This window comes from Phacochoerus africanus, chromosome 11, assembly GCF_016906955.1.
Source record: "Phacochoerus africanus isolate WHEZ1 chromosome 11, ROS_Pafr_v1, whole genome shotgun sequence".
In the NCBI taxonomy this organism is placed as follows: Eukaryota; Metazoa; Chordata; class Mammalia; order Artiodactyla; family Suidae; genus Phacochoerus; species Phacochoerus africanus.
In genome coordinates this window covers 74828437-74856167 of record NC_062554.1, presented here as the reverse complement: position 1 = coordinate 74856167, position 27731 = coordinate 74828437, and the positions used below count along the sequence as shown (strand labels likewise).

The window sequence follows — 27731 nt, the reverse complement described above, 5'->3', positions numbered from 1 at the left end:
TATTCAATGACATTGTTGAAAGATATGGATTCCTGAAATGATTCCAGTTTTGAAAATTAGGACCAGGTTTGTGTCTCAAAACAAAAATTCTAAAATAACATGCCATTTAGGTCTAGACAAAATAAAGGGGTTCTAGGGATGAAAGGATATTGGGTGATTTTGAATCAATACATGAAATATTTCATGAAATATCTACTTAGACATCTAATTAGTGTATGTGCAAATGATAATTTTAAGCTGAAATTTCAGAATATTAATAACAAGTATTGTACTAAGCATTTTTCATGGAATTTTATGTTTATATGAATAACATTTGACCTTCACTACAACCCTATGAAATTTCTTTACTTGAAGAAACTGAGGCTCAGACAATCGAGGGCAGTGCTCTGTGGACAGCCGGTAAGCTGTTTTTGCTTCTATTATCTTTTTAACCTCTCTGTAATGTTCATGGATATTGTCCATTCCATTTGTTTTTCAAGAAAGCAGTCTCAGATTCCCTTGGCCATGGAACCACTACCTCTCTCCAATCTTACACACTCTTCTAACTGCAGCCCCTGCTGGGTTCTACAAAATCGTCAAGACATTTTTTTATGTACTTAATAGAGATGATACAAATGATTGCATTCCTTGGTAGTATTTCACCATTTTAAAAGCCTAAATATGGGGGCAGGATCAAGGTGGGTGTTACTTCCATGCCATTATCCTTTCACCTACCATCAAAAATCAATCTCCAGAATCAGAATTTGAGTCTATTCAATCAGAGGGCTTCATTGACATACCCCTCCAAAAAGTTTTATTAAGCAGTGCATTCTTTAAAAATACTAAGAAGATGAAGTTGTCTTTATATTTTAAAAAGCCATTAAGTTCTATCATTGAAAATCTTCCAAGTCTATGTTTAAAATTGACATGGAGAACCATCTTTATATATAATTCTTGTTTGTTAAAGGAGAAACACCAAAACCACTTGGCCAAATGAACTAAATTTTAAGAGGAAATTCCATAATGGCCCATTTTTTTTATACTTCAAAGAATAATACATATAACAGATCTCCCAAAGTGTTGCCAGATTTGAATTTCATAAAAATCCTTCACTGCCAACATACTGCTAGTGTTGAAATACAACCCATGTCCCTTGCAGCTTTGAGAAACATACTTAACACACTTATGCATACATTAGTTAGTGTAAACATGACTCACTTAAGTAGAAAAGGTTTTTTTTTTTAATTTTAATATTTCATCACCATGTCATTCCACGGAAACTACCTTGGGGCTACTATGAAGCAGTTTCAAACATCTCTCATATAAAACATCATTACACATTAGCAGAAACTCCATTCAGTCAAGAAGAATGGCACACTGGCTAGAGGCAACTCTATAAACCGCATGCAGTTTTAATTAAATTCATTAAAAAGGCTGTGTCTCTCAGTAGATTTGAGGGCAGATAGAACCACTTAACAATAGCCAAGACCTAATCCAGTTTGTCAGAACTAATAATAACACAAATGCAATTTCTCACACAGGGACACATCCAGAAAGTTCACGAATGAGCAATTGTGATGCTATTTTTTAAAGTAATATTTATAAATTATTGCAAGATGTTGCCAGCCTCAGACCCTGGTTGCAATGTCTAATTCCAGTGAGTTGATAAAAGGTGCTATTAATAAAAAGGCACATTTGGGGCAACTGACATAACTAATTGATCAAGTAATTTGAGTAAAAATACAAGATTTCACTAGGAAACCCGGACAGGGATGAAATCACTCAATTTTCCAAAAGCCAGAAGGCCTTGAAAAAAAAGAGGTGACCACAGAACACTTTTATGTCTAACCAAAACCAAATAAAACGATCCCAACATACAAATAGGCTTCAGATGATATAATGTGACGAGAGATTTCAACTATGTAGGCAAACCTTTTATTTTCTTACCCAAATATGCCAAGCCAAAGATTACCAAAATAGAGAGGGAGGGAAAAGTCCCATTTCCTCCGTGTGTTGCCTCTGTTAGAGTGGCAAGGATCATTTTTTCCCCCTTCTTCAACTTTCACTAGACCTCAGTAAACTCATGCTCAACACAACACTTGGGTCACAGGATCTGGGTTAAATTAAAACAAAATAAGATAAAATGGACCCAGATGAACATGAATTTACCTAGGCTGACATGCCGACCCTCTGGTAATGGTAACTGGGAGATGCACCACCTGCAGCCCACCCAAGAATCCATCCAGCAGCCAACATCACTGCTGTCTGGAGCACCTGAAGATGACAGGGATGCTGTTCAGTTCTGCTAGGTGACTCTGCGGGTTTACCACTAGGCATGGACTGAGGGGAGAAGGGAACAGCTGCCCAAATGCTCTCTTCACGGGCTTTAAGAAATACAGGATCTCTCTCTGTCCTCTTCTTCTTGGGAAAACAGGCACATCCCCAAACTCATCCTTATTAAGAAACCCCCAGTTTTGGCCAGAACACTGTTCTGATCCATTTTAAGGGGGTGGGGGGATTAGTTTCACAGATATCTTTGCTCAGGCCTACAACAGTCAAATCAATCTCTATCATTGAACTCATCGTTTAAGGAAAGGCACTTTCCAATCATTTTCTCATTTCATTTCATAATACCCTAAGGAAAGGGCTGAAAGGAGAGAGGACTTTTGGGATGTCTAAACGAAACAAAATTATTATTCAAGAGAAGGATGATAGTTTTGTAAGAGAGGCTACCATGGAGAAAACAGGACAGAAGGAAATTTTAAGTGGGAGCCTGGAAGATAGAAAAACACATATGAAATGTGGGTGTCCTCAGCCAGAGCATGTACAGAACCAATGGGAAGTTTGAAATCAGGGGTACATGAAACAGATTCTACTCGCTGTGAACAGTTCATAAATTGCAAACTTGTACTCATGTCATCATATTTTGTTTCTTGCCCTGAAACTAATATTATCCAGTGTAACCTGCACACATGACCACACACTTGTCCCCTGCTGCTGGCCTCATCAGGAAGTGTGAATGAGCTACCAGAGTTAGCCAAATGACACCAGAGAATAATTAGGCAGAGAAGATGAAAAGTTAACCTCACTTCCTTTGATCCATCAGCTCAATCCTTCTTTCCAATGCCAGAAAAAACAAAAACAAAAAACAAAGGAACAACATCCTAAGACTTCAGTATGCCAAACTCACAGTGAGAACAGTCACTTGCTCTACCCACCACAAAGAAATAAATTTCACACTATGTGTTTCGGGCTGTTAAATGAGATCAACTATTCTCCCATTGTCCAAAAATGACTTTATTTTATGAAAAAGAAAGTGTCTCCATCAGATGACATGTTTTCCTGAAACAAAACTGTCTAAATCGTTATCAAAACTAGAACTCTGTGCTGCTGACTTTATAGGAAATCTTATTCCATGTTAGGACTCTGTGAAGATAATAATCAGGTTTTTTTGTTTGTTTGTTTGTTTTTTAACAAGTCATCAAGTGTAACAACCTCCCTGGATCCCTACCCTCACAAACCACTTCCTAATTTGTATGGTTAGTCCCCCCATTCTGGTCTAGCACTGACACATATTTATAGAGAATTAAAAGGAATTCAGGGCTCAATATTAAGTTGACTTTGTAAGTGGTTCCACTCTGACTTTGAGATCCACTTCTACAAACGAGCTCTTTCCTTGAAGCTAAAATATAAACCCTTAACATCAGTTACTCTTTGTCGAACTACCTACAGTAATTAATATTATTTTCAGTACTTTGTTCTCTCCAGAACTGATACCTTGTCATGAGTTTCCTAATACTTGCTGAGCTTCTTAGAGGAACAAATTAACTGCACTGAAATGTGAAATGAAGCAACGGTAAAAATGGATCGAGACCAAAGTAAAACCTTCATTACCGATAAAGACTGAGTGAGGAGTTCCCATTGTGGTGCATCAGCAACAAATCTGACCAGTATCCATGAGGATGTGGGTTCGATTCCTGACCTCAGTCAGTGGGTTAAGAATCCGGCATTGCTGTGGGCTGTGGTGTAGGATACAGATGTAACTTGGATCCCAAGTTGCTGTGGTGTAGGCTGGTAGCTGTAGCTCCCAACTCAACTCCTAGCCTGGGAACTTCCACATGCCATGGGTGCAGCCCTTAAAAAATAAATGAAAATTTAAAAAAGCAAAGACTGAGTGAGAACGTAGCTTACTAAGAAAGCCAAATGAACCTGCTAATTGATTTTTGGAATTAGCCAGACTTACCCACATACTTACAGCTAAGATCAGACTTGATGGGTCTCCCCAGCTGAGTGCGACTTAAATATGATGAAAGAACAGAGGAGCAGAAGGTAATTTGTCTGCTACATGTATGCTTGCTTCGCCAAGAAAAGAATGGAGCTGGCGCAACGGGATTGCAATAGAAAACAAGTCACTGTACCTCCTCTGGGGGATGGAGGCTGGAGGGTAAGGTGGGGGTGATTAAAAGGGTAGAAGAGACCAGGAGTATTACACTAACTGAGCTTCATACTGAAGGAAACACCTAATGTGGTCAGGAAATGCATTCAGTTGATGGAATTCTCTTATGTGGGAGGCTGAGATTAAATTTTTAGGCTATGTACCAAGATACATTGGGGTTTGGGGGTGGGGGGTTGAAGGGTCAAATCAATAGCACCAATCTTTCTTTTCCAGGTTCTGAATTATGGGAAAGTAAGATCAAACAGATAAAGGCCAAGTTATCATCACTAATACTGAGAAAGGATCTATTGGCAACTGTAACCTGCCATGAAAGGTGTAACTTCCTGCACTTTCCCCCCAGATTCCAGACCCTGAAACAGCTCCCATGTAACAGCAAAGAGTCTTACATCACTACCACTAGCTGATCTGAAGGTGACAGCAGTAGGAAGAGGCCAAATTTCCCATGCCAAGCGCCACTGATAAATTAGTCATCCAATCCAGAAATGCTGGCCAATTACTGTTCAACAAGCTGCCCACAATTCTACCTTTATTAGAAGAAGGTATAACAATCAGGAGTTTTGAGGGAAACTCTTTCTTCCTGGAAATCAGAAGAAAGGAAAGGTAGGAATCTCTCTAATACAGCACCTGCCCTCCATGAAAGCCCAGGTCATGTGGGCTTTCTAATGCCTTCATCTGGATGTCCCCAATTTAACCTCCTTGGCCTTTCTAAAATGTATGGGGCCCACATGGAGCTCTCCTGCCCCATTTCCATGCCCTTGGCTAGCTACGTGTTTACAACTTTCTTTCTTGCTTTATGCCGTAAGACCTGACTGTGCTCCCCTTTCTACTTTTCCATCACTTACTCTACTTTTGCAGTTCCTCTTCCCTGAAAATATGTATTTTTTTCTTTTTTGGCTACCCCACAGTACATAGAGTTCCCAGGCCAGGGATCAGATCTGAGCCACAGTTGCAACCTATGCCTCAGCTATGGCAATGGGCTGGGAATCAAACCTGTGTCCCAGTGCTCCAGAGATGCCACCGATTCCGTTGTGCCATAGTGTAACTCCAAAATTGTCTTCTTTTTTTTTTTAACTTCCTTACTATCCCCAAAATATAAGGCTCCTTTCCATTTCAGAGTTTTAATGCTAGTTACTGTAGACTATAGAAAATCAGGAAAAAAACATAATGGACATTGCAGAATTTCTTTAAAGAACAAAGTACTCAAGAAAGTTATCCCATGAACTCTATATCATAACATGTAAATGATAAAATGCTGAGATTCTGATTGCCCTGTCCTGACTCTCCTTAAAGATAATTTAAACCAGTGTTTGCTAATGAAAGGCAAGACTGGTTCCCATCTCATGCCCAGGGAAGACAGCTGTACTTGAGATGAACAGAATGGAGTCTCAGAATCCTTCTCAATGTGGCAATCCAGTTAGTCACTACCAATAGATTTCAATTGACTAAGACATATTTCTATTTTGGATAACCTCACACTGTCATTTTAAAAGAATTTATCACCTCCCTTTGGAAGTTTCTGACACCATGCTACTTTTGCTGGCATATTTTCTGCCATCTTAGGATTTTCTCCATTTCTTCCCTGACTCCTTTCCCGATACTATTTTTTAGTCCAAACTACATTATTCTTCTGGTGCTCTCTTTCACTCTTTGCAAGCCATGGCATTATCTCTTGGTTATAATTTGCTCACCTGTACTGCTACTATATTCTGCTGTCACATGCACTTATCCAGCATTTGTATCTTCTGCAGCCAGGACATCTGTATGGGACCATAGCTGGCAGGTCTGGTTTCATCAACGTATCTACTCCCATTGTATCCCACCATCCACTAATATACTATAGTGGGATTTACAGCTGACATTTTTTTTTTCTGTATGTCTTATGTCTTTTTAATTGTTCTATTATTCTTCTATAGCTTTCTTTTACACTAAGTGAATATTTTCAGATAAAACATCTTTTAATAAAATTTTCACGAATTTTTTCAGTTATTTCCTTAGTAGTTATAGGGCTTACCATTTACATCTAATCAGCGACTGCTTCAGATTTATACTAACAATTCCAATAAAATATAGAATATGGAGTTTCTGTTGTGGCTCAATGGAAATGAACCTGACTAGTATCCATGAGGATGTGGTTTTGATCCCTAGCTTCGCTCAGTGGGTTAAAGACTGGACAATGCCGTGAGCTGTGGTGTAGGTCACAGATGCAGCTCAGATCCCATGTTGCTGTGGCTGTGGCATAGGTCAGCAGATGCAGGTCTGATATGACCTTAGCCTGGGAATTTTCATATGCCACAGGTGCAGCCCTTTGGAAAGAAAGAAAGAAAGAAAGAAAGGAAGGAAGGAAGGAAGGAAGGAAGGAAGGAAGGAAGGAAGACAAAGAAAGACAAAGAAAGAAAGACAGAATGTTACACATATCTAGCACTATTCCTTTTCCTCCTTTCAATGCTGTTATTTATTTATTTTTATCTTTTGTCTTTTTTAGGGCTGCACCCACAGCATATGGATCTACATCACAACTCATGGCAATTCCAGATCCTTAACCCACTGAGCAAGGCCAGGGATTGAACCTGCATCCTCATGGATACTAGTTAGGTTCATTAAACACTGAGCCACAACGGGAATTCCCAATGCTCTTATCGATATATATCTATATGTTACAAAGCCAACAACACATTGTTATAATTATTACTTCATGCAACTTTAAAGAAGTTGAGTGGAACGCAACTATATACTTAATGGCTTTTGTTATTTGGCTTTGGTATTTGGTTCTCTTTATTTGTTCCTCTGGATTCAAATCATCCTTTGGAGTCATTTTCTTAGCCCAAGTGCAACTTTGTAACTTACTTGTTTTGTGTTGTTACTAGAAAATATATTTCCATGTATTACCGGCTCAGCAAAATAATTATATGCATAGCGCTTTAGAAATGCTATTGAGGAGTTCCCGTCGTGGCGCAGTGGTTAACGAATCTGACTAGGAACCATGAGGTTGCAGGTTCGATCCCTGCCCTTGCTCAGTGGGTTAACAATCCGGCATTGCCGTGAGCTTTGGTGTAGGTCGCAGATGCAGCTCAGATCCTGCGTTGCTGTGGCTCTGGCGTAGGCTGGCAGCTACAGCTCCGATTCGACCCCTAGCCTGGGAACCTCCATATGCCACGGGAGTGGCCCAAGAAATGGCAAAAAGACAAAAAAAAAAAAAGAAAAAAAAGAAATGCTATTGAAATCAGCTAATGAAGAAAAAGAGGAAGTATGCATCTGCACTGTACTTTAAGTTTACATAAATACCTTCACTGTGCTATTTTTTCCTGTGAGTTTGAATTACTGTCTGGGGTCACTGTCCCCTAAGCTTAAGAACTTCCTTTAGTGTTTCTTATAAGATGTATCTGATAGCAGCAAATTATCTTAGCACTTGTTTGTCTAAGAATGTCTTTATTTTGGGAGTTCCCGCCGTGGCGCAGTGGTTAACGAATCCAACTAGGAACCATGAGGTTGCGGTTCGATCCCTGCCCTTGCTCGGTGGGTTAGGGATCCGGTGTTGCCGTGAGCTGTGGTGTAGGTCACAGAGGCGGCTCGGATCCTGCGTTGCTGTGGCTCAGGTGTAGGCCAGTGGCTGCAGCTCCGATTGGACCCCTGGCCTGGGAACCTCCATATGCCACGGGAGCAGCCCAAGAAATAGCTAAAAAAGACAAAAAAAAAAAAAGAATGTCTTTATTTCACCTTCATTTTTTTTTTTTTTTTTAGAAACATTTACTGGCTGACATTTTTTTCTTTGAGAACTCTAAATATCCCACTGTCTTCTGGCTGCCATGGTTTCTGATAAGAACTCACATGTTCATCTTACTGGGTCCCTTGTAAGTGAAAATCCATTTTTTCCTTTCTGCTTTCAGTATTTATATTATGATCTGTCTTTTCTAGAACTCTTTATATTCATCCTACTTGGACTCTTAGGTTTGTGAATTATATTTACATTCATCCTACTGAGACTCTTAGGTTTGTGAATTAATGTTTTCATCAAATTTGAGTTTTCTGCTACTATTTCTTAGATTATTTTTCCCACACCTTTCTCCCTCATCCCTCCTTATGGCATTCCCATTACATGTATACTAAGTATCTAACAGTATCCCACCTTTCCCTGAGGATCTCTTCATTTTTCTTCCTATTTATTTATTTATTTATTGCTTTTTTAGGGCTGCACTTCCATATGGAAGTTACCAGGCTAGGAGTCAAATCCAAGCTGCAGCTGCCAGCCTACAACACAGCCACAGCAACAAAGGATCTAAGCCACATCTGTGAACTACACCACTGCTCACATCAATGCCAAATCCCTGACCCACTAAGCAAGGCCAGAGATTGAACCTGCATCCTCATGGATACTATATGGATTTGTTTCCACTGCACCATAACAGGAACTCCCATTTTTCTTTTTTACTGTGTGCCCTCTAATGTATCTTTTTTTTTTTCAGTTTTTGTACTTTCCAAATCCACAATCTACATTTGGTTCTACTTAAAAAATTTTTTTTTCTACCTCTTTATTGATATTCTCAATTTAATGAAATACTGTAATCATATTTTCATTCACTTTAAGCATGGTTTCCTTTAGCTCTTTGGAAAAAAAGCCTCTCTTGCTCACTAACACGTGCTGTCTCCCCACCCCCACCCCTTTCCACATATACATATACAGTACTACTTTGAAATTTGTATCTGTTTTATAAGCAGTTTCTTTTACCTGCTTTTTCCATTGGACTTTCCAGTTTCTTTGTATGTCTCAGCTTTTTCCTGTTCTTGTTGGAAACTGGCTATTTTAGATAATATATTGTAGTGATTTTGGGTACTGGTTGATCTTCTTTGTCTCCCCTAGGTTGTTTGCTGTTGGATTATTTTGGTGAAGTCTGTTCTTCCCTCTCACCTCAGAGTGTGAAACCTCTGACATTGCTCCTCAGATGGTGCAGCCTTGGGCATCTGTATAGTCATCCTGGGATGACAGTCTTGTGCAGTCCCTTTAAAGTTCCCTGTCTTTGACCCAGCTGTAAAGTTGCTTTAATTGCTGGCTGATGGCACTACAATTGTCAACAATGCCCTGGGACACAAATTTCTCCAGAGATTAATCCAATTAAACTCAGGCTCTTCTACAGGGATAGTTTTTCAGTTCAGTTTTTGAGTTTTGTCTGATCCAAGGAAGGCTCTTTTTAGTAAGTCTGTTTCCCTGGTTCTGTCTAGTAAACCAGCTATTCTATGATTTAGCTTGTATCTCAAATGCATCTAGAAGTTTCCTCTGAGTTGATTTACAGCATGACTTCCATTGTTTTAAGGATTCCCTTAAGCTTAAATATCCCCATAATCTGATGCAAATGAAGTCAACTCCTCTGGGAAGAAATTCTGAGCTATTTTATAGCCTGCTTCTTTCCCTGGGCAAAACCTCTGGGCCAAGGCTCCGGAGCTGGGAGAGAGGATGGTGGCATAACTCTGAGTGACATCTGTGTTTTTGGAGCTAGGTCTCTGGCAGAATGGAGTCCTACCCTCGCCTCTGGTCTATTTGGCTTACCTCTCCCTAAATGGAACCTCTGCTTTACACATGAACTGGAGTGAGGGTGATTAGAGCCATAGAATTTTTAGCATACTATCCCCAAGCTAAAGCCCCTCTCAAGTCAGAACTGGGCTAAGGAAGAGAGTACTCACCTCTCAGATGCATTTGCTTGAAACTTAGGCTCTATAATGGATATCTGGACACAGAAATGAAGATGCTAAAGTGGCTGCCCCTCCCAAGAAGATACAGCATCTCTTCATCTGGGAGCTGAGAGGAGAGGTAGCTCTGTGTTCTTTTCTGCACCCATTTGAAGTAGAGTTTGCTTCAAGCTGAACTGGGCAGAGGGAGGAGGGGAGTGGGCTGTGACTCAAACACTGTAGACTTTTTCTGTCCTTACCAATTACTGGGTTTTTTTTTTAATTTTCATTAAAAAAATTTGGGGGGCCATATTCACAGCACATGGAAGTTCCCAAGCCAGGGACTGAACCCGCGTAATAGCAGTAAGCAGAGTCATGGCAGTGACAATGCCAGATTCTTAACCTGCCAAGCCACCAGGAACTCCCAGGAAGCTTTCTTAAATAAATGTTCTTTCATTTACTATATGCCTTTGGTACCATTTTTAAAGTCTTTAAATATGTTTTTTTTTTCAATTATTTTTACTAATCTTACCAGGAAGCAGATCCACAGATCTCCCTATGTTGCCATGGTGGAAATGGAAACATTATACACTTCTTAATTTAGTCAACATCAACAATACAAAATTAATTGTATTTATCCAGGGAATAAAAGGTTTATTATACATCATTATATTATTTAATCCTGATATTTCTCAACCCTATCATTGATTAAGGGTGAGAAACAGAACTAATTAATATCCTCTTCATTTTGATGTTCAGTGGGAGTTACTTTTTTAATTTTGTTTTTTTAATTTGTTTTTATTTTATTTTATTTATTTTTTAATTACTTAATGAATTTAATTACATTTATAGGTGTATAACAATCATCACAACCAAATTTTACAGCATTACTTTTGAAAAGTATTAATGTGCTTTTCTATTTTTCTTCCTCAACATAATAATCTTCACTCTACTCTACTCAGGACATTCACTTGCTAGTAGAGAGATTAGAATTTGATACAAAAGAATGAAAACAAAATGGCTAAAGTAACATTCAGAACTGTTCTTAATAAAAAAAAATAAAAATAAAATAAAAAAAAAACCCTGGATTTTGGAACCTCACAGTAAGATGAGTCACAGGATTAACTGTGAGAGAAAAGACATTCCAAATTTCTTTTCATTACCATTTAGAATATATATGTTACAAAAGCAAAACCATAAAGATCACTTCTTCTGTCCACTCTTTCCCTCAACCTATGGGGCAAGTTAATCATGGGAGTTTAGTTTTAGATAAGTGGCAAGAAAAAGAGCCTTTAGGGAGAAGAAGAGAGCAGTTTTCAGATATTTGTGGATTTCCACTTTCTGAGGAGAAGCACTGGGAAGGATGGAGTGTTAAATAAACCAAGAAGAAAGATCAGCATAGGGACCCTTGAACCACATCCCTTATTTGGGAATCTAGGCGAGCCCTATGCAACAGGTCTCATTCACTACAAGGCAACAATGCAGCCCTGTTGGGGATGGTGGGGGGGTGTGGGCTGGCCTAAGACAGAGAGAAGAACCAGTAAATAGTCCTGAGCCTCTTTCAGATCATCTGAGGCATGGACACTGAATTGAGAGCCAGTCTGCCACAGGGTCTGCTGTGGCAGATAGAAGGACTGCATGGCATGGGCTGGAGATGGACTTTTAGGCCAGGGGCTGAATAGAAGACAGGGCCTTGACTCAAGTTCTGGACACAATGAAAGCTGAGAAAAATCCGAGTCACCAGGAGCAAATGGCCCATGCTCCCAGGGCAACACTGCCATGTCAAAGGAACAGACACAGGTTCACCAGCTCCATGCTGCAACACGGGGTGCTAGTGCCCAGGTGGACAAAGACCATGTCTGAGAGCAGCAGATGGCAGCCAGCATAGTGTCAAGGCCTGAAATGAGGCCAGAGTTCCTCCAGTCCCTCCCTACTCCACCAAGGCCTTGAGATTTTATTACCCTCATCTCTCTCTCTTCTCCACAGGTTGGCCATGATCTTAGAAAAGCAGTTGAGAGTAAGGTTCTATGATGGTTCAAACATCTCCACTCAATTTTAGCTGAACATACTAACTGAGACTGTTTAAAATAATAGATAACACTCAGGTTTATTTCATATCTTTTTTCCATTTTCCCCTAATAGCCAGCAGTAGTATACACAGCTGAAGACAAAACGAGGGAGGTGCACTCTCTGCACTTCTGACTTACAATGTAGGTAAATTCTGTAGCAACACTGCTAGTACAGTAATGTTTATGAGTGTGCTGGACACATAATATGTAAATTTTTGTGTGTATATGTGTGTGTGCTTTTTAGGGACACACCAGTGGCTACGGAAGTTCCCAGACTAGGAGTTGAACTTTTAAAAATCAGTTCAACCAAGTATCTCTTATCTTTCCAACAAATCCCTTTACTGTTTAAATTAACCAGAGTTCGTTTCTATCACTGGTAACCATGAACCCAGACTGCTCAGAAATTAGTCTCAGAGGACAGCTGCTCAGGGAATCGGAGTTGGTTCTTTGCACTCATAAGCGCTAAAGAAAATGAAAACTCAAGCGTTCAGGAAGGGGAAGCTGTCAGCGATAACAAATTGCTAGATAATTTTTCTTCTGTGGTACTCTTTAATGAAGTGCCCATTGAAAAGAAGGATTTAAGGGATCAAATTGTCACTGCCATTGAAGAGTGTGAATGGCATGAAGCAGGGTGAGGTGGCTGCTTCTAATGAGACCAGACAGCTTAAAAAAGAGACGACAAGCTCAAATCTCTATGTTTTAGCTCAAGACATAGACCAGGAGTTTCTCTGGTTATGATAAACGTCTACATAAATGTCTTGCCAAAATCAAACGCAAATTTAAAATTCTGTGGGTGCCTGGATAAGTCTGTTGAAATGCCAGCCTCACCAGGTCACTTAGGTGAAAAGGATAGTGCCGATCAGGAAATAATGAATAACTGAATATGGGGGAGAACACGGAGGCCTGGGAGTTCCCCCCAAGCCACACTCTACACCAAGCCTTGCCTGACAGCCTAAGAAGACCCACCCACCTCATTTCTCACCACATCTTCATCTTACATCAGGGTTGAGCCCAAGAACTGGCTTTCTCTCCAGATCCTGATCATTTCACCTTCAACACATGGCATCATGCTGGTAGGACCTGGAGAGTAAGCTCAGTTGGTACCTTCAATACCTTAAGAATAAGCAGGATAAAGGATGGGAGAAAAATCTGAAAATAGAGAGATCTGTTACTTCAGGAAAGGTTCTATGGGTCTAGTGATGGTAAATTCCAAACAATATGGCAAATACCCTATTCCTCTAATATTAAGAGTCATCATGCTTGGTGGGCCAAACTGGCTTTTGCAGGCAACATATCTGACATTTGCAGTTATGTGTTCAATCCATTTAGCAGGTGACTCAAAAGTCTTCTACTTTTAATTGGCTATATTACTTAGACATTTTGGTCCAGCTGATACAATGATGCCCAGAGTGTCTGTGGAAAATTAGCTCTAAAAAGGAATCCCAGAATTCCCATTGCGGCTCAGTGGTAATGAACCCGATTAGTATCCATGAGGATGCAGGTTCAATCCCTGGCCCTGCTCAGTGGGTTGAAGATCGGGCATTGCCGTGAGCTGTGGTGTAGGTCACAGATGCAGCTAGGATCTGGCGTTGCTGTGGCGTAGGCTGGCAGATGCAACTCTGTTAGACCTTTAGCTTGGGAACTTCTATGTGCTGCAGGGGTGGCCCAAAAAAGACATAAAAGGGGGGGTCCCAAACAGGCCCTTAGATTTCAGAGCAATAGTGTAGCCTCTTCATTATATGACTATCATTTTGAGAGACAGGTGTTGGTTTGCCATCAAACCCAAGTAGAGATCAAAGCCTGACCAAGAGATACCAGGTGACTTTGGAAAACTGACCATGCATTACGAATTGGATTGTTATCTGATCCATCTAGCCATAAAGTCAGGCGGATCCACTGTAACCTCATCAATAGGTGCTATATACTGAGTGGTAGCAAACAGTCTCCATGAGCCAGCTGCTCATTGTGCTCTTGGGTCCTTATTCTCACCACTGTCACTCCTCCCTCAGCCTAATGAGAAATGTCCTGTGGCTAGCTGTCTGAAAACTGGACTCTGAATATTTCTAAGTGATGGGCTGGCAAAAACCAGAAGCAGACTGCTAAAAGTACACCTCCATTTAGGTGCCAGCCTGAAGTTCAGTGGGGAAGAAAAAGCATTATGATTCCATTCAGATGAGAAGAGTTTTGATAAGTGTATCTCATCGTTCACTTTAGTTGGAATAATAGATTGTTTGTGAAAAGGATCTGCCTAAAATGAATCCATGAACAATGACTGAAAGTCATGGAGGATACAAATGGCAAAAGATTTAAGAAAGAGATATATGGGAGTTCCCACTGTGGCACAGTGGGTTAAGAATCTAACGGCAGTGGCTCAGGTCACTGCAGAGGTGTGGGTTTGATCCTTAGCCTGGCTCAGTGGGTTAAAGGATCCAGCATTGCCACAGCTGTGGCATGGGTTGCATCTGCTGCTCAGATTCAGAGGACCTGGGAAAGTCCATATGCCACAGGTGTGGCGGTTAAAAACAAAGAAACAAAAAAAGGTATATGGCAGGACCTTTCAACATTGACCTAGAGTGGCAGAATACTTATGTACAATCGAAAGTTACACACTGTGAAGGAGGCTTTTAATAATCAGGTGGAAGTGCTGATATATTCTACTCTGCAATGCTAGTCATTCTCCTGTGTCCTATTATACAAATACTCACGCAGTGGGCTCATAAACTATCTAGAGCCACAAGAACATAGGCTAGACAAGGACCCAGCTGCCCTAACTCAGGATGCCTTGGCTGCTGCCCAGTCAGGGATCAACCTAAATTCCCAGTATTGAACCCTGTCTCAAAAGAACAATCAGCCAGATTGATCTCTTTTTTCCTATTGTGTAGTGGGGAATCAACTTGTCTTCACAAAAATAACTGCTTATTCTGGATTCACCCCATCCCACTCCCCCAAGCTTGGCATGCTTCTCCTAGGTTCACTGGTCACAGACTTATTGAAAATATTATATACTGTGAGTTTGGGCTGTCTTCTTAATAATTAGCTTCTCTGCCTGTCTTCTGAGCCTGCCTTTTTCAATCTTCATGTTGATTCTGTGACTTACATAACATCCTTCTATTCAAGCTCCTTCCTGCTTAAATTAACCATAGTTTTTAGTGTTTGAAACTATAAATTCTGGTGCACCTCCTCCCACATCTTACCCTTTGACCTATCTTTCTTTTATTTCTTCCATCATCTGGCTCATAAGTGAACAGGTTACTCTATAAGCTAAGCCAGATCATCCATCCATTCTCACACCAAATACTACACACTATGCCAGGCACTAGGGATACACAGAACTGTCGTATCTGTTACCAGGGGTGCCTTGGAGATCAAAGGGATTGGGTTTGTGCATGAACTTGGGAGAAGCAATTAGTGATCCATAATTACTATTACCTTGATACTAGGTCTATTACTTGGATTTTAGTTCTTTTTTTTTTTTTTTCCAGTGAAGTGTGCTTCAATCATCTGCCTGTGGTGTGTGAGCCTTGGAGTCAAAAAAAAAAAAAAAAAACACCTCACAACCGCTTTTATGTTAATATGAGCTTCCAGGTTCTTAGCTTCTATTAAGTTTCTACTCATCTTCCTTCTCTGAAGAGGTTCTTTAGGATACCTTCCAGTGCTGTGAAAAACTAAAGGGATGGAGCCATCTAAGTGACTTTAAAAGGACAATGTATTTATTTTATGCAAAATCTTTCACTTCTAAATGCCATGAGTTTACAAAGCACATTAATCTTTGATGGCCTACAGACTATGATATGTTAGTTAATTAAGTGATTAACTCATGGTTGAACAAAATTCTCAAACCATCGTCCTAAAATATAACAATCTGTCTTCCAGCACAGTACTGTTGTCAAGATATAATTTCATTTTGAGCCTGAAGTTCACAGGACGCTCAGGGCCATTCTTCTCAATAACCCTCCCTTCTCTACAGAGCTGTAGATTACAGGGGTACAGGAAGTAAGACAGTGCCCACTGGCACCAAATCTTGCTCTGCATTTTGTCTTTTTTATTACATTTCTTCTTTTTTTGGTCTTTTTAGGACTGCATCTGCGGCTTGTGGAAGTGCCCAAGCTAGGTGTCAAATCAGAGCTGTAGCTGCCGGCCAAGGCCACAGCCACTGAAACCCAGGATCCGAACCGCGTCTGTAACCTACACCACAGTACACGGCAATGCCAGATTCTTTAACCCACTAAGGGAAGCCAGGGATCCAACCTGTGTCCTCATGGATGCTAGTCAGGAGCCACAACAGGAATTCCTTTATTACATTTCTGATTTCTTTCTTTTCTTTTTTTTTTTTTTTTTTTTTGTTCTTTAGTGCTCTTCAGTTTTTCATTGCGAGGAATATTTTGGATAAATGACCTTATTTGGCTGAGAGTTGACTGCACCATCTCTGGCACTGTCACTCAGTACTTTTAAGAAACAAGTTAATTTTCAGCATGAGGCTTCTCCTTTGGAATATCAAGCAAAGCTAGCATCTAAGCCAATACCAATTCTAGTGTCTAATATAAATTGAGCACTAAACCATGGACCTCCTCTCAACCAATAGCTGCAAAGGTGGTTCAGAAATAGAGAAAACTGGAGATCCCGTCGTGGCGCAGTGGTTAACGAATCTGACTAGGAGCCATGGGGTTGCGGGTTCGGTCCCTGCTCTTGCTCAGTGGGTTAACGATCCGGCGTTGCCGTGAGCTGTGGTGTAGGTTGCAGACACGGCTCGGATCCCGCGTTGCTGTGGCTCTGGCGTAGGCCAGTGGCTACAGCTCTGATTCAACCCCTAGCCTGGGAACCTCCATATGCCGCGGGAGCGGCCCAAGAAATAGCAACAACAACAACAAAAAAAAAGACAAAAGACAAAAAAAAAGAAATAGAGAAAACTTTTTTTTTTTTTTTTAGTCTTTTTACGGCCACACGCTAGGCATATGGAGGTTCCCAGGCTAGGGGTCGAATTGGAGCTGTAGCCGCTCGCCTACACCACAGCCACAGCAACAAGGGATCCAAGCCATGTCTGCAACCTACAGCACAGCTCACGGCAATGCCAGATCTTTAACCCACCAAGCGAGGCTAGGGATCATACCTGTATCCTCATGGATGCTAGTCAGATTCGTTTCTACTGAGCCATGATGGGAACTCCATTTTTTTTAACCAGAAAATTTTTGTCTATTGGAAATAAATAATATCTAAAATGTAATGTCTGACATGTCTATGTTCCTTAGATAGCCCCTCTCACTTTTTTTTTTTTCATCTTTCAAGAGACTCACCAAGATAATATGAGGTTTACATTGTGAAAGAAAACTATTATCCCAGGAGAAGATCCCTCAATTCATGATCTTGTTACCAATGGGCCTGGAGGCTCTACAGTTGGTTCTGAGAGAGGAGTAACACTTCAGCCAAGTATCAAAGGGAAATAAATACCAGGCATATTTTGAGGAAGGAAAACCTGGCAGATGACACTATCCCTCTGGAATAGTGTCAGTTCTAAGGAACAGGGGCCCAAAATAAGATTAGTGTGTATCAGCCTCAGTAGGGAGTATTAATTTGCATCCAGATGCCACCATGGCTTGTCATGAAAGACATACTGGCTTTTTTAATAATAAGTTCAGACAAAGTACACGAAGGTCCAGGAAACTGAGATCCAGGTGGAGTGCCTGAGTCAAGGTTATGACACCACAGCCTGGTGTCTCCCAAGTCATTACCAGGTGTTTTGGGATTGGCTTCCATTCAGAAACAACTGCTGTAAGAACTATCTGATTTCAATTTTAAGGTTCCAAATAAATAGTTCTACTTAGATTCTATTAAAGATGACTTTATTTGGCAACTTTGGATCAAAGAATTATGCTCCTGGAGTCACCAAGGTGTGAGAGGATTTAGAATTCAACTCTCAGAGTTTAGAGCGAAAATCGTTTGTTTGTTTGTTTGTTAGTTTGTTTAGGGCCGCACCCACACCATATGGAGGTTCCCAGGCTAGGCGCTACAGCTGCTGGCCTATGCCACAGCCACAACAACTCTGGATCCGAGCTGTGTCTGTGACCTACGCCACAGCTCATGGCAATGCTGGATCCTTAACCCACTGAGCGAGGCCAGGGATTGAACAGGCATCCTCACGGATACTAGTTAGGTTCGTTAACACTGAGCCACAATGGGAACTCCATAGAGCAAAAATCTTAATTCTGATCTCTCATCACTTCATGAAGGTGAGGGGAGCAGCAGAGGTGTAGATAACTAACAAGGAGGTCACACGTGGTCTTCAGCAGTCTTTGGGGCAGCATGAAGGCAGAGGAGAAGGAGTGACTATCCCTTGAAAGGAGATACTATGAAAGAAGAACCCAGGAGTGTTCTCACAATTGCCCCTCACATAACAGGAGAACCCAGAGCTGCAACTTGGCTTCTGCCCAATCACTTAACGCTTGCTTCACTAGCTTGAATATGGCAGACTTCACAAAAAGGCAGACACTACAAAGTCATCATTCACCAGGAGGCGTGCTCTATAAGTCAGGGAGGGCTCCTTGCCCAAGCCCCCCGCCCAGCCAAGTGAAGGGGAGCTCAGGCTGGCTTTGTGAGTCTCAGCTTCTGACCTGTGTCACGATGGGCCGAGGTGGACCTGAGCTGTCCAGTTCAGGAGCCACTAGCCCCCTGCAGCTACTAAGCACTTGAGATGTGGCTAATGCAACAGAAAAACTGCATTTAAAAATTTAACTTAGGAGTTCCCGTCATGGCGCAGTGGTTAACGAATCCGACTAGGAACCATGAGGTTGCGGGTTCGGTCCCTGCCCTTGCTCAGTCGGTTAACGATCCGGCGTTGCCGTGAGCTGTGGTGTAGGTTGCAGACGCGGCTCGGATCCCGTGTTGCTGTGGCTCTGGCATAGGCCGGTGGCTACAGCTCTGATTGGACCCCTAGCCTGGGAACCTCAATATGCCACGGGAGCAGCCCAAGAAATAGCTAAAAAGACAAAAAAAAAATTAACTTAAAGTTTAAATTGAAGAAACTCGTATTTGATTCTATGACTGAAAAGCTTTCAAATAGGTCTGGAACAACAGTGATATATGAATCTACTTTTTGTAATTGTAAATTTTATGAAGTCTTACTATGGTTCAAGTATTATCAATGAAAATTCATTGTTTGAATTGGGATATGCTCTAAGTATAAAATACAAACCAGATTTTGAAGATTTAACACAAAAAAAGAAAGGTACACTATCTTGACAATTTTTATATTGATTACATGTTGAAATGATAATGTTTTTAACATGGTGGGTTAAATAAAACACTATTTAAATGAATAACGGCTCATTATGTTTTTATAGGGCAGTGCTGAATTTGTTTATCCTGGGACACCATCTCTACATTTGCAGCATCTCTATTGAGTACATTGTGCAGAGAATGGGAAACTAAGGTAGAAATTCTCCTCAACCAGCCAAGAAAATATATTTTTTTAAAGTACAAAGGTGAAACAAGAGGCTTCCTTAGCACCTTCCTGCACACCTGTTCCAAACTGAAAGTTCTTTAAATAGTATCTCTGCACAGTAAAAATTTGATGATTGCTTTGTTCTATCCTGAGCCAATCCAGGCTGCCTTAGTGATTTGCTCCTTCAGTTCTCATAACTGTGCTATGTTCACAGCAGTTAATGCCTGCAGCAGCCTGGGATCTGAAATAGAGGCCTGGCTGAGGTAGAAAACTCACAATCTCACTCTCATGACTTTTCCATAAAAACCCCACAAAACCAGTGCAGCCTTCAAACATGGATCATACACCACCCTTCCTGAAATATAACAAGCATTTCTTCTTTCTTACTCCTCTAAAATCATTTCATTCTTCTTTTCATCCACTGGTATCCACCGAGCCCTTTCTTTGCGCCAAGCACTGTACCGGGCATGGAGGTAAAGAACACACTCTCTGCCCTCAAGGAGATCACAGTCTAAAAGGTAGACATTTAAATAAGAAGTAAATACGTTCATGCAATAATGGCTTGACGAAGGGAAGATGGACCATGCCCATAGTATGAGGAGAGATGCCACCCACAAATGAAATCATCGGGGAGCTGGAGAGATGCCACCCACAAATGAAATCACCGGGGAGCTGGCCTCGGGTCGTGGTCCTGAAGGAGGGCAGACAGGAGAGATGGCACTCCAGTAAGTGCAAGCAGATGGGGACATGAGGCTGCAACGTGCTTTGGAAAATGCAAGCAGGTTGGTCTCCCTTGGATACAAGGGAGGGGAGGTGGTCAACTTGGGGCTACTAAGTTCCCTTTTAACATGAAGGGAAAGGAAGATCAGAGAATTCTTAGAATGATCAACCGGTTATGTAAGTTTCCTCCTCCATCCTCCAGATGGGCTTATGTTTCTTCCAGCAGCCTAAAAAGTTCTCGTGCTCCTAGCAGTCACTACAGAACTTGGTGTTTCTTCTTGTCTTTGTCATTCAACAGCATCTGTCGGCTGCCTATTATGGGCCATTCTCTTTCCCAGTACAATAAAGATGCAGAAGACTGGCTTTCTAACTAACCTCAGGACCTCACAGTCAGTCCAGGGAGATATTAATAACACAAGGCAGAAGTAGTCTGGAAGGCAACCATACTTTTTTTTTCTTTCTTTCTTATTACCTGGGAATAAGAAGCATATGTTTAAAATGTTTGGGGGATAGAGACACCCTGCTCCCCAAATCACTATTTCCTATTCCCAGCCTTCTTTCTCTCCAACTATAATGACCTAAGCAGAGAGAGAAGATCTAAACTTATATTGAAATACCAGTATTCATGTGGACGTCATTCCCAAATCTCCCTGGTTTAAACCATCCTGTAGACTGTTTCTCATAACGAGTCATTATAATCACAAATTAAGAGGATGTTCATTATTCACACAGTGGAGAAAAGAGGGGCAAGTTTGGGCAAGCCCCAAGTACCTTCCCTTTCATTTTAAAAAATAAAATGGGAACATGTCAAAAACTGAACGCGTAAGTACTCCATTCAATGTAGAATGGATCAATGCTCTGAGGTCATTAGTTTGAATACTGTTACATTTTTCGTAGCTGCCCAATGACTTAAAAAGTAATCATCATCCTTTCATACACTATGGAGCAATAATGAGTTAAAATGGATCTTACATGCACCACAGCTTTAAATATTATCCAGCCAAGAGCCTCACTGTGTCATAGAACTCAGTAGTTCGTTGTTTCCTGCCTCTGAATGGCTGCAGTTGTCATGAAAACACTGCCATGGCTCAAGACCCCAAATTGGAAGCCAACCACAACCTGCCATGATAGAGCCTCCTCCCCCTGCCTCTGGAGGTTCCTTTCACTCAGCAGGTGAAAGATGAGCAGGGCACTCCCTTCAGCCAGGGGCTGAATGACTCCGGGCAGCCAGAGGTCAAGGGATTGTCCCATCTGTGGTGAGAAGACAAACTGTAGAACTCCAATGTCCTTCCTGTCTAAACCCATCAGGGTTGCCTTCCTGTCTGAGAGCTCCAGTAGCTCGCTTTGAGTTCAAATCTGCATTGTGGAATTCGAACCACTGGAACACTCATCACCACAAAAAAGCTCTATGAGTCTTGTTAACAAAACAGAAAGAACCTCTACCAAGAGCTGAGAAATAAATTCCTTCTCTCCTGCTGCTTGGACCACAGCATAATGAGGGCTCCCAGGCTCTCAGTGCTGTAATAAAATGGAGTGCCCAGCCATCTCCTTTTGATGTGTTCCAGTTTAAAAGTTTACAGTTGATGCCTTTTCATCCGTAATTTATCTTCCCTTGTAAATATTTCTGTCCCATTTCCAATATCTGAAGTCTACGCATTTTCAAAAAACAATTCACTCCTTCTCCTATTTCAGTTGTATAACTGTATGTTATGGGTCAACTTTGGGGCTAAATAAACATACCTCAGGCTACAGCTCAGCAAATACCTCTGGCAGCAAATTAACTCAAATAAATGTTTTGATTGGGAGGCAAGGTTGTTTTTAATGATCTTCTTGATCGGCCTGGAGGCCCAAGGAATAGACTAGGTGAACTGCCGAAGGCTTTTCTAATTCTGCATTTTCTGCCAGATTAATATGTTGCTCTCAAGTTTATTAGAACAGTTGGTTTAAAATTTCACCACCAGGGGGTGCTCCTTGTTTGTTTCTAAAATTCATTTCACTATCACACTTGAAAATGGAGGCCCTGCTACCAAAGAAGCAAACGCAGGCATTACCCAGCAAAGGCTTTCAGAAGGCCTGAGGGCCACGCTCTACTTCGAGGAATCAGGTTTCACTTTGCTTTTGACATAATGTGTTTAAAACCAAAATTGAAAAGCTCTGTAGCTGGCACAAACCAAAGTAGACTGACTTACATATGTTGTAAACCATGCAGGGATCACGAATCATTTTTTGTTCTCATGGCTTTTGTTTAGTATTTCCTACACAACAACAATGAACCCAGAATTCTAACATCCTCTTTACCACACCAAACAATAAAATAACAAAGTAAAAGGAGCATCTGCTTACCTACAACAACAGTGCTATTCTCTAACGATGCAGGCTTCACTTATCCTGCATTAAGAATAGACCTCTCCTCCTGCTTTGGAGTAATTTTGCTTTGGTGTACTTTTTGACTTCTAGGAAGCATTTTGATTAATTGGCTTCAATGACTCTCAGTAGTGTGTTTTTACAGTTCACCAAGATTTGCACATACATTTTCTATTTGATATTTTCAGGCATGCATGAATGAGGCATGTAGTTCAATTCCCATTCACTTCCCCCAGAACTTGCATGGAAAGTCTCTTTAAATGGTTAAAAAAACAAAAAACAAAAAAACAAAAAAAAACTAGCGTGTTGTCATCTGAATTGGCAAAGCTAATCGGGAGTCGGTAATGTTCTTCTGTAAAGCACTAAAAAGATTTAAGGCCATGTGAGCCATAAGTACTCAACCCAACCATGAAGCAAAAAAGCAGTCACACAGACTCAAAGGGCTGAGTGAGTGTGGCTGTGTTTTGCAACACTTTATGTCGAGGAACAGGTGGGGGGCTGTGGTGTGCTAACTCCTGCAAATGATAAATCTTAATGTACACACTCTTCTTATCAATAAAATGCAGAGAAGTTTCCCTTATATTTTCCTGGGGTGGTTTTCCCCCTCCTCATTCAGTGGTGATGAAGCATGACCTCACTGAACTATCCATATGGTGAAGTTCATGAGTCCTTTGGAGGACTATCTCTAGGTTTCCTTTCCAGGATTTTCAAAATTAGAGCCAAAGAAAATTTAAGCTTTGGGGGTGTCAGTATGTTTGTGTCCTGTGTAGATGGCTTATGGGAAGACATGAAATCAACAGGAAGGATGTGACTCCCTGACAATTTCTCCAGAGATCAAATGGAAAGTAAACAAAAGACATAAGTCACCTTCAGACTGATGTGTAGCCAGAGGAGTCTGGGTCTCCTTGGAGTAGGACACGACTTCCCTGGGCAGGAAATCCACTTGGGTAACCTTCGACACGCCCAGCTTATGCAATCTTCGTCTACAAAGAGCAAAGGACAAAGGCTTTAGAGAGGAAAGGGATTCCTTGCAGAAGATCTATCAATAATAAAACAAAGGTCTAAAACAAATAGACCCCAAACACCCAAAGCTTCCGGGGCAAGGGGCTATGTCAAGAAGTAGAGCTGGCCCTGGGCTGCCAGTCAGGACACTTGGGTTTTTGGTCCACTTTGCCCCGGTGCTGCTACAGGGTGTCAGAGAGTCCCCGAAGGTTGCCCTCAGCTTTTCTATCTGCAAAACCAGCTCTGGGTCTGGTTGAAATGAGACCCTTTCTGAGCAACTCTGTTTTCTCTTAAAGTTTATAAGAGAATTTTTATTTGGAGATTATTTTTATTTTATTTTATTTGGAGTTTATTTTTATTTTCTTTTTTCTTTGCACCTGTAGTATATGGAAGTTCCCAGGCTAGGGGTCAAATTGGAGCTGCAGTTGCCAGCCTTATGCCACAGCCACAGCAGTGCAGGGTCCAAGCTGCATCTGCGACCTACACTACAGATCACAGCAACCACATATCCTTAACCCACTAAGCAAGCCCAGGGATCAAACATGTATCCTATGGGCACTATTCAGGTTCTTAAGCTGCTCAGCCACAACAGAAGCTCCTAATATTATTATTTTTTTTGGCCATGCCCACAACATGCAGAAGTTCCTGGGCCAGGGATCAAACCCACACTACAGCAGTGACAACACTGATCCTTAATCACTAGGCCACCAGGGAACTCTGCTGTGAATTTTCATTTGTACAATAGGATTCTAGTCTCTTAGACAAGAGGGGCAAAAGAAAGGTAATGCTTCTCAGATCAGAAGATAGAGATAACTGCTTAGTGGAGCAACATGTTCTCTATAATAGAAATGAGAGGATGATACTCCAAGGGGGAGTAAAACATCCTCAATTTTCCACAAAAAGAACTCACACAGATCAGCCTGTGGGTTTGTTGAAAGGTACACTGCTATAGCACAGATGAGTGAAAAGGTTACTGGGCTAAGAGTGATAGAGTTTTAGTTTAGAATTCTCAAATTAGCCATGGCCATGTAAAAAAAAAAAAAAAAAACGCTTTCTGAATATTTATGGAACAGGTCAACTGTTTTCAGATGTCTTTCACACCTATCATGTCAACTGCCTTTGAGACACCTCCCTGAAGCTAATGGGCAGGGGTTATCATCTCCAATTCAGGGGTGAGGAAAGTAAGATTCAGTATGAGAGACATGTCACTTGTAAATGGTAGAACCAGGGCTAACACTCTGGTGGCTTAAGGCCTGGTCCAGAGCTTCTGTCACTAAGTCAAACTTCTACCTAAGGTTCTTAGTGAACCTTAGGGGTGAGTTCTGAGTTAACCCCAAAATCTGAAGTGCCTCCTGTGTCACCCAGGAGATACCCAGCCACGGAGGCAGTTAAGCACAGACTCTAGCTTGGCACTTAATGGCTGTGTGTGTGTAATCCCTTTTTTTTTTTTTTTTTTTTTTCTGTCTTTTTTCTAGGGCCACACCCGCAGCATATGGAGGTTCCCAGGCTAGGGGTCTAATTGGAGCTATAGCCGCTGGCCTATGCCAGAGCCACAGCAACTCAGGATCCGAGCCTCGTCTTTGACCTACATCACAGCTCACAGCAACGCCAGATCCTTACCCCACTAAGCGAGGCCAGGAATCAAACCCACAACCTCATGGTTCCTAGTCGGATTCGTTAACCACTGAGCCATGAGAGGAACTCCTATATGTGTGTAATCTTGAATAAGTTACCTAGTCTCTCTGTGCCTCAGTTCCTCGTTTATAAAATGGAGATACTACTGGTACTTACTAAAGATCAGTACAAGTAATATACACGTGCTGCATATGTATAAGCACATGCCACATATACCTTATATACACATATGTACACAATTGACACACATCTATCTTAAAACAGTCTCTGGAACATTATTTTAGTATACGGATTTAGTATCAGTGTGGGACATATATCACCACATTTTTTAAAAAAATTCAAAGAAATAGAGTGCATATATCTCTCTGAAGGAAAAAGAAAGACAACATAACCATTTAGTCAAAAATACCACATTCCCTAGCTCTCTAGGATCAACAGAAGCACACCCTACTCATATTATTTCTTAAATTATTACTAATGACGGCACATGTACAATTACCCAATCATTCTAGGAAAACAAAAGTTTCTTGTTTCTATGAGTCACTAAAACATCTCAAGTGAAACCTAAGATAATCACAGAATAGATAAAAAGAAAGGCTGGTTTAGAGAATAAGCTTACTGGCTGTCTCTGCAGCCCCGCTAAGCACAACTGTAGTCCCCCAGCTCCACAGAGGCTTGGGCCATATCCACTCAGCTGTCTGGCCCACAGAGAATACAGGTGGGTCAGGCTGGGGGCCCAGCACTTCCCCACACTCTTCTCGCACAGAATGGGGAAAAACCACACACACTCTACTAGAAGCAAAACTGCCAAACAAGGTAAAGGGCTCAGAGTGTCAAAGTGAGAAATTCAGGTATAAATCCTTCTTGGGTCAGAGTAGCATATTTTTCTTCTTGAAATGGATCTTCCTTGAAGCATCTGAAGAAGAAAACGGGACCTAACCCTCCAGGACTCCTTGAGGCAAAGCCCCTCTTGCTGTTTAACAGCCCAGGGCATCTTTCTGAGGCCCCAAGAGGTTCACCTTCATTTCAGGCAAAGAGGCTGGAAGGCAACATGGGCTGGTAATGTACCCCAATCTCTTCAAACTGGGGGCACACCTGGTATAGAGAGATCGCCTTGGCCTTTAGACTTTCATGGGCATGTGTGTTTAAGGCCCAAAGATCACCTCAGGCCCATTAAGAGATACCACTCCCCGCAGCCAGAAATTCCAATGCATCTTGCTAATGGGATATAAGCTGTAAACCTACTGTGTTGAGTAATTTAGGCACTGGGCAACAGGAAGCTGATCTGTAACATGATAATCCACCACAGCAAACTAAAACCAACTAGTGAGGCAGCATAACATAATGGTTAAGTCATAAACTCATATAGAATCTGGGTTCAAATCCCTGCTTTGTCACTTACCAGCCGAATGGTATGCAAAACTTTGGAGAAGTGACAAACCCCTCTAATCCTCATATTTCTCATCTGTAAAATGGGTACATATCATGGAATATTTGTGAAGACTAAATGAAGCTAATATTGGAGTTTCCGTTGTGGCTCAGCGGAAACAAATCTGACTAACATCCATGAGGAAGCAGGCTAGATCCATGGCCTCAGTCAGTGGGGTTAAGGATCTGGTGTTGCCGCAAGCTGTGATGTAGGTCATAGACACGGCTTAGATCCTGCGTTGCTGTGGCTGTGGTGAAGGCCAGCAGCTGCAGCTCTGACTTGACCCCTAGCCTGGAAACTTCCATAAGCCACAGATGCGCCCCTTAAAAAAATAAATAAATAAATACATAAATAAAGCCAGTATTTGTAAAGCATTTCATGTACTGTCTGGCACATAGTAGGTGGCTTTAATTTTATCTTTTTGACTATTATAATAATGTTTATATTTGAAAAAAAAATCAGAGAAGGCAGATTTATAAATGCTCTAAATTGATTCTCTAAAATAGTAGGTTTGAAGATTATATCTGACAATAAAACATAAGACTCACATTCCTAATTTATTTATGTGGGCACATGGATAGGTTTTGGCTGCTTGGGAGTATCCATTTGGTTTTCCTGTGACAGAAAGTATCATTACCATGAAACTTCAGGGGTTTTCAAAACTTAACTCTAAGTAGTGTGAGTACCACACAACTGTTCCCAGCCTGAGCTGGGCCAGAGGGTCTGGCCAGAAGGTGGTACGCTTCCATGGCAAAGACCATCCTCTTAGGCATGTTCTCTAATTGGGTCCCCACTTCTGGGTCTGCACATCTCAAGCTGATCCAAAATCTATCCATTTATACAACCCTGTGATAGAGACTTTCGACTTCCCTGAAATATTTCCACAGTTTTATCAGCTGACAAAACTATCGTGTAACTATGTCTACAAGATGAAATTTACACTAGTTATTTTCTTTAAAGGTAAAAACACTGGGCATTGTGTTT

General features: G+C 41.3%; 1 protein-coding gene across 2 annotated transcripts in view; it reads right to left on the bottom strand.

Annotated features, from left to right (window-relative positions):
- Window positions 1–27731, bottom strand: part of DYNC1I1 (dynein cytoplasmic 1 intermediate chain 1) — a 353847-nt gene that overhangs the window by 230214 nt on the left and 95902 nt on the right. For both annotated transcript variants that reach the window (XM_047752950.1, XM_047752951.1), the window contains one exon: window positions 23549–23664. In XM_047752950.1, coding sequence (XP_047608906.1) covers window positions 23549–23664 — 116 coding nt within the window. The remainder of the gene's footprint in view (window positions 1–23548; window positions 23665–27731) is intronic.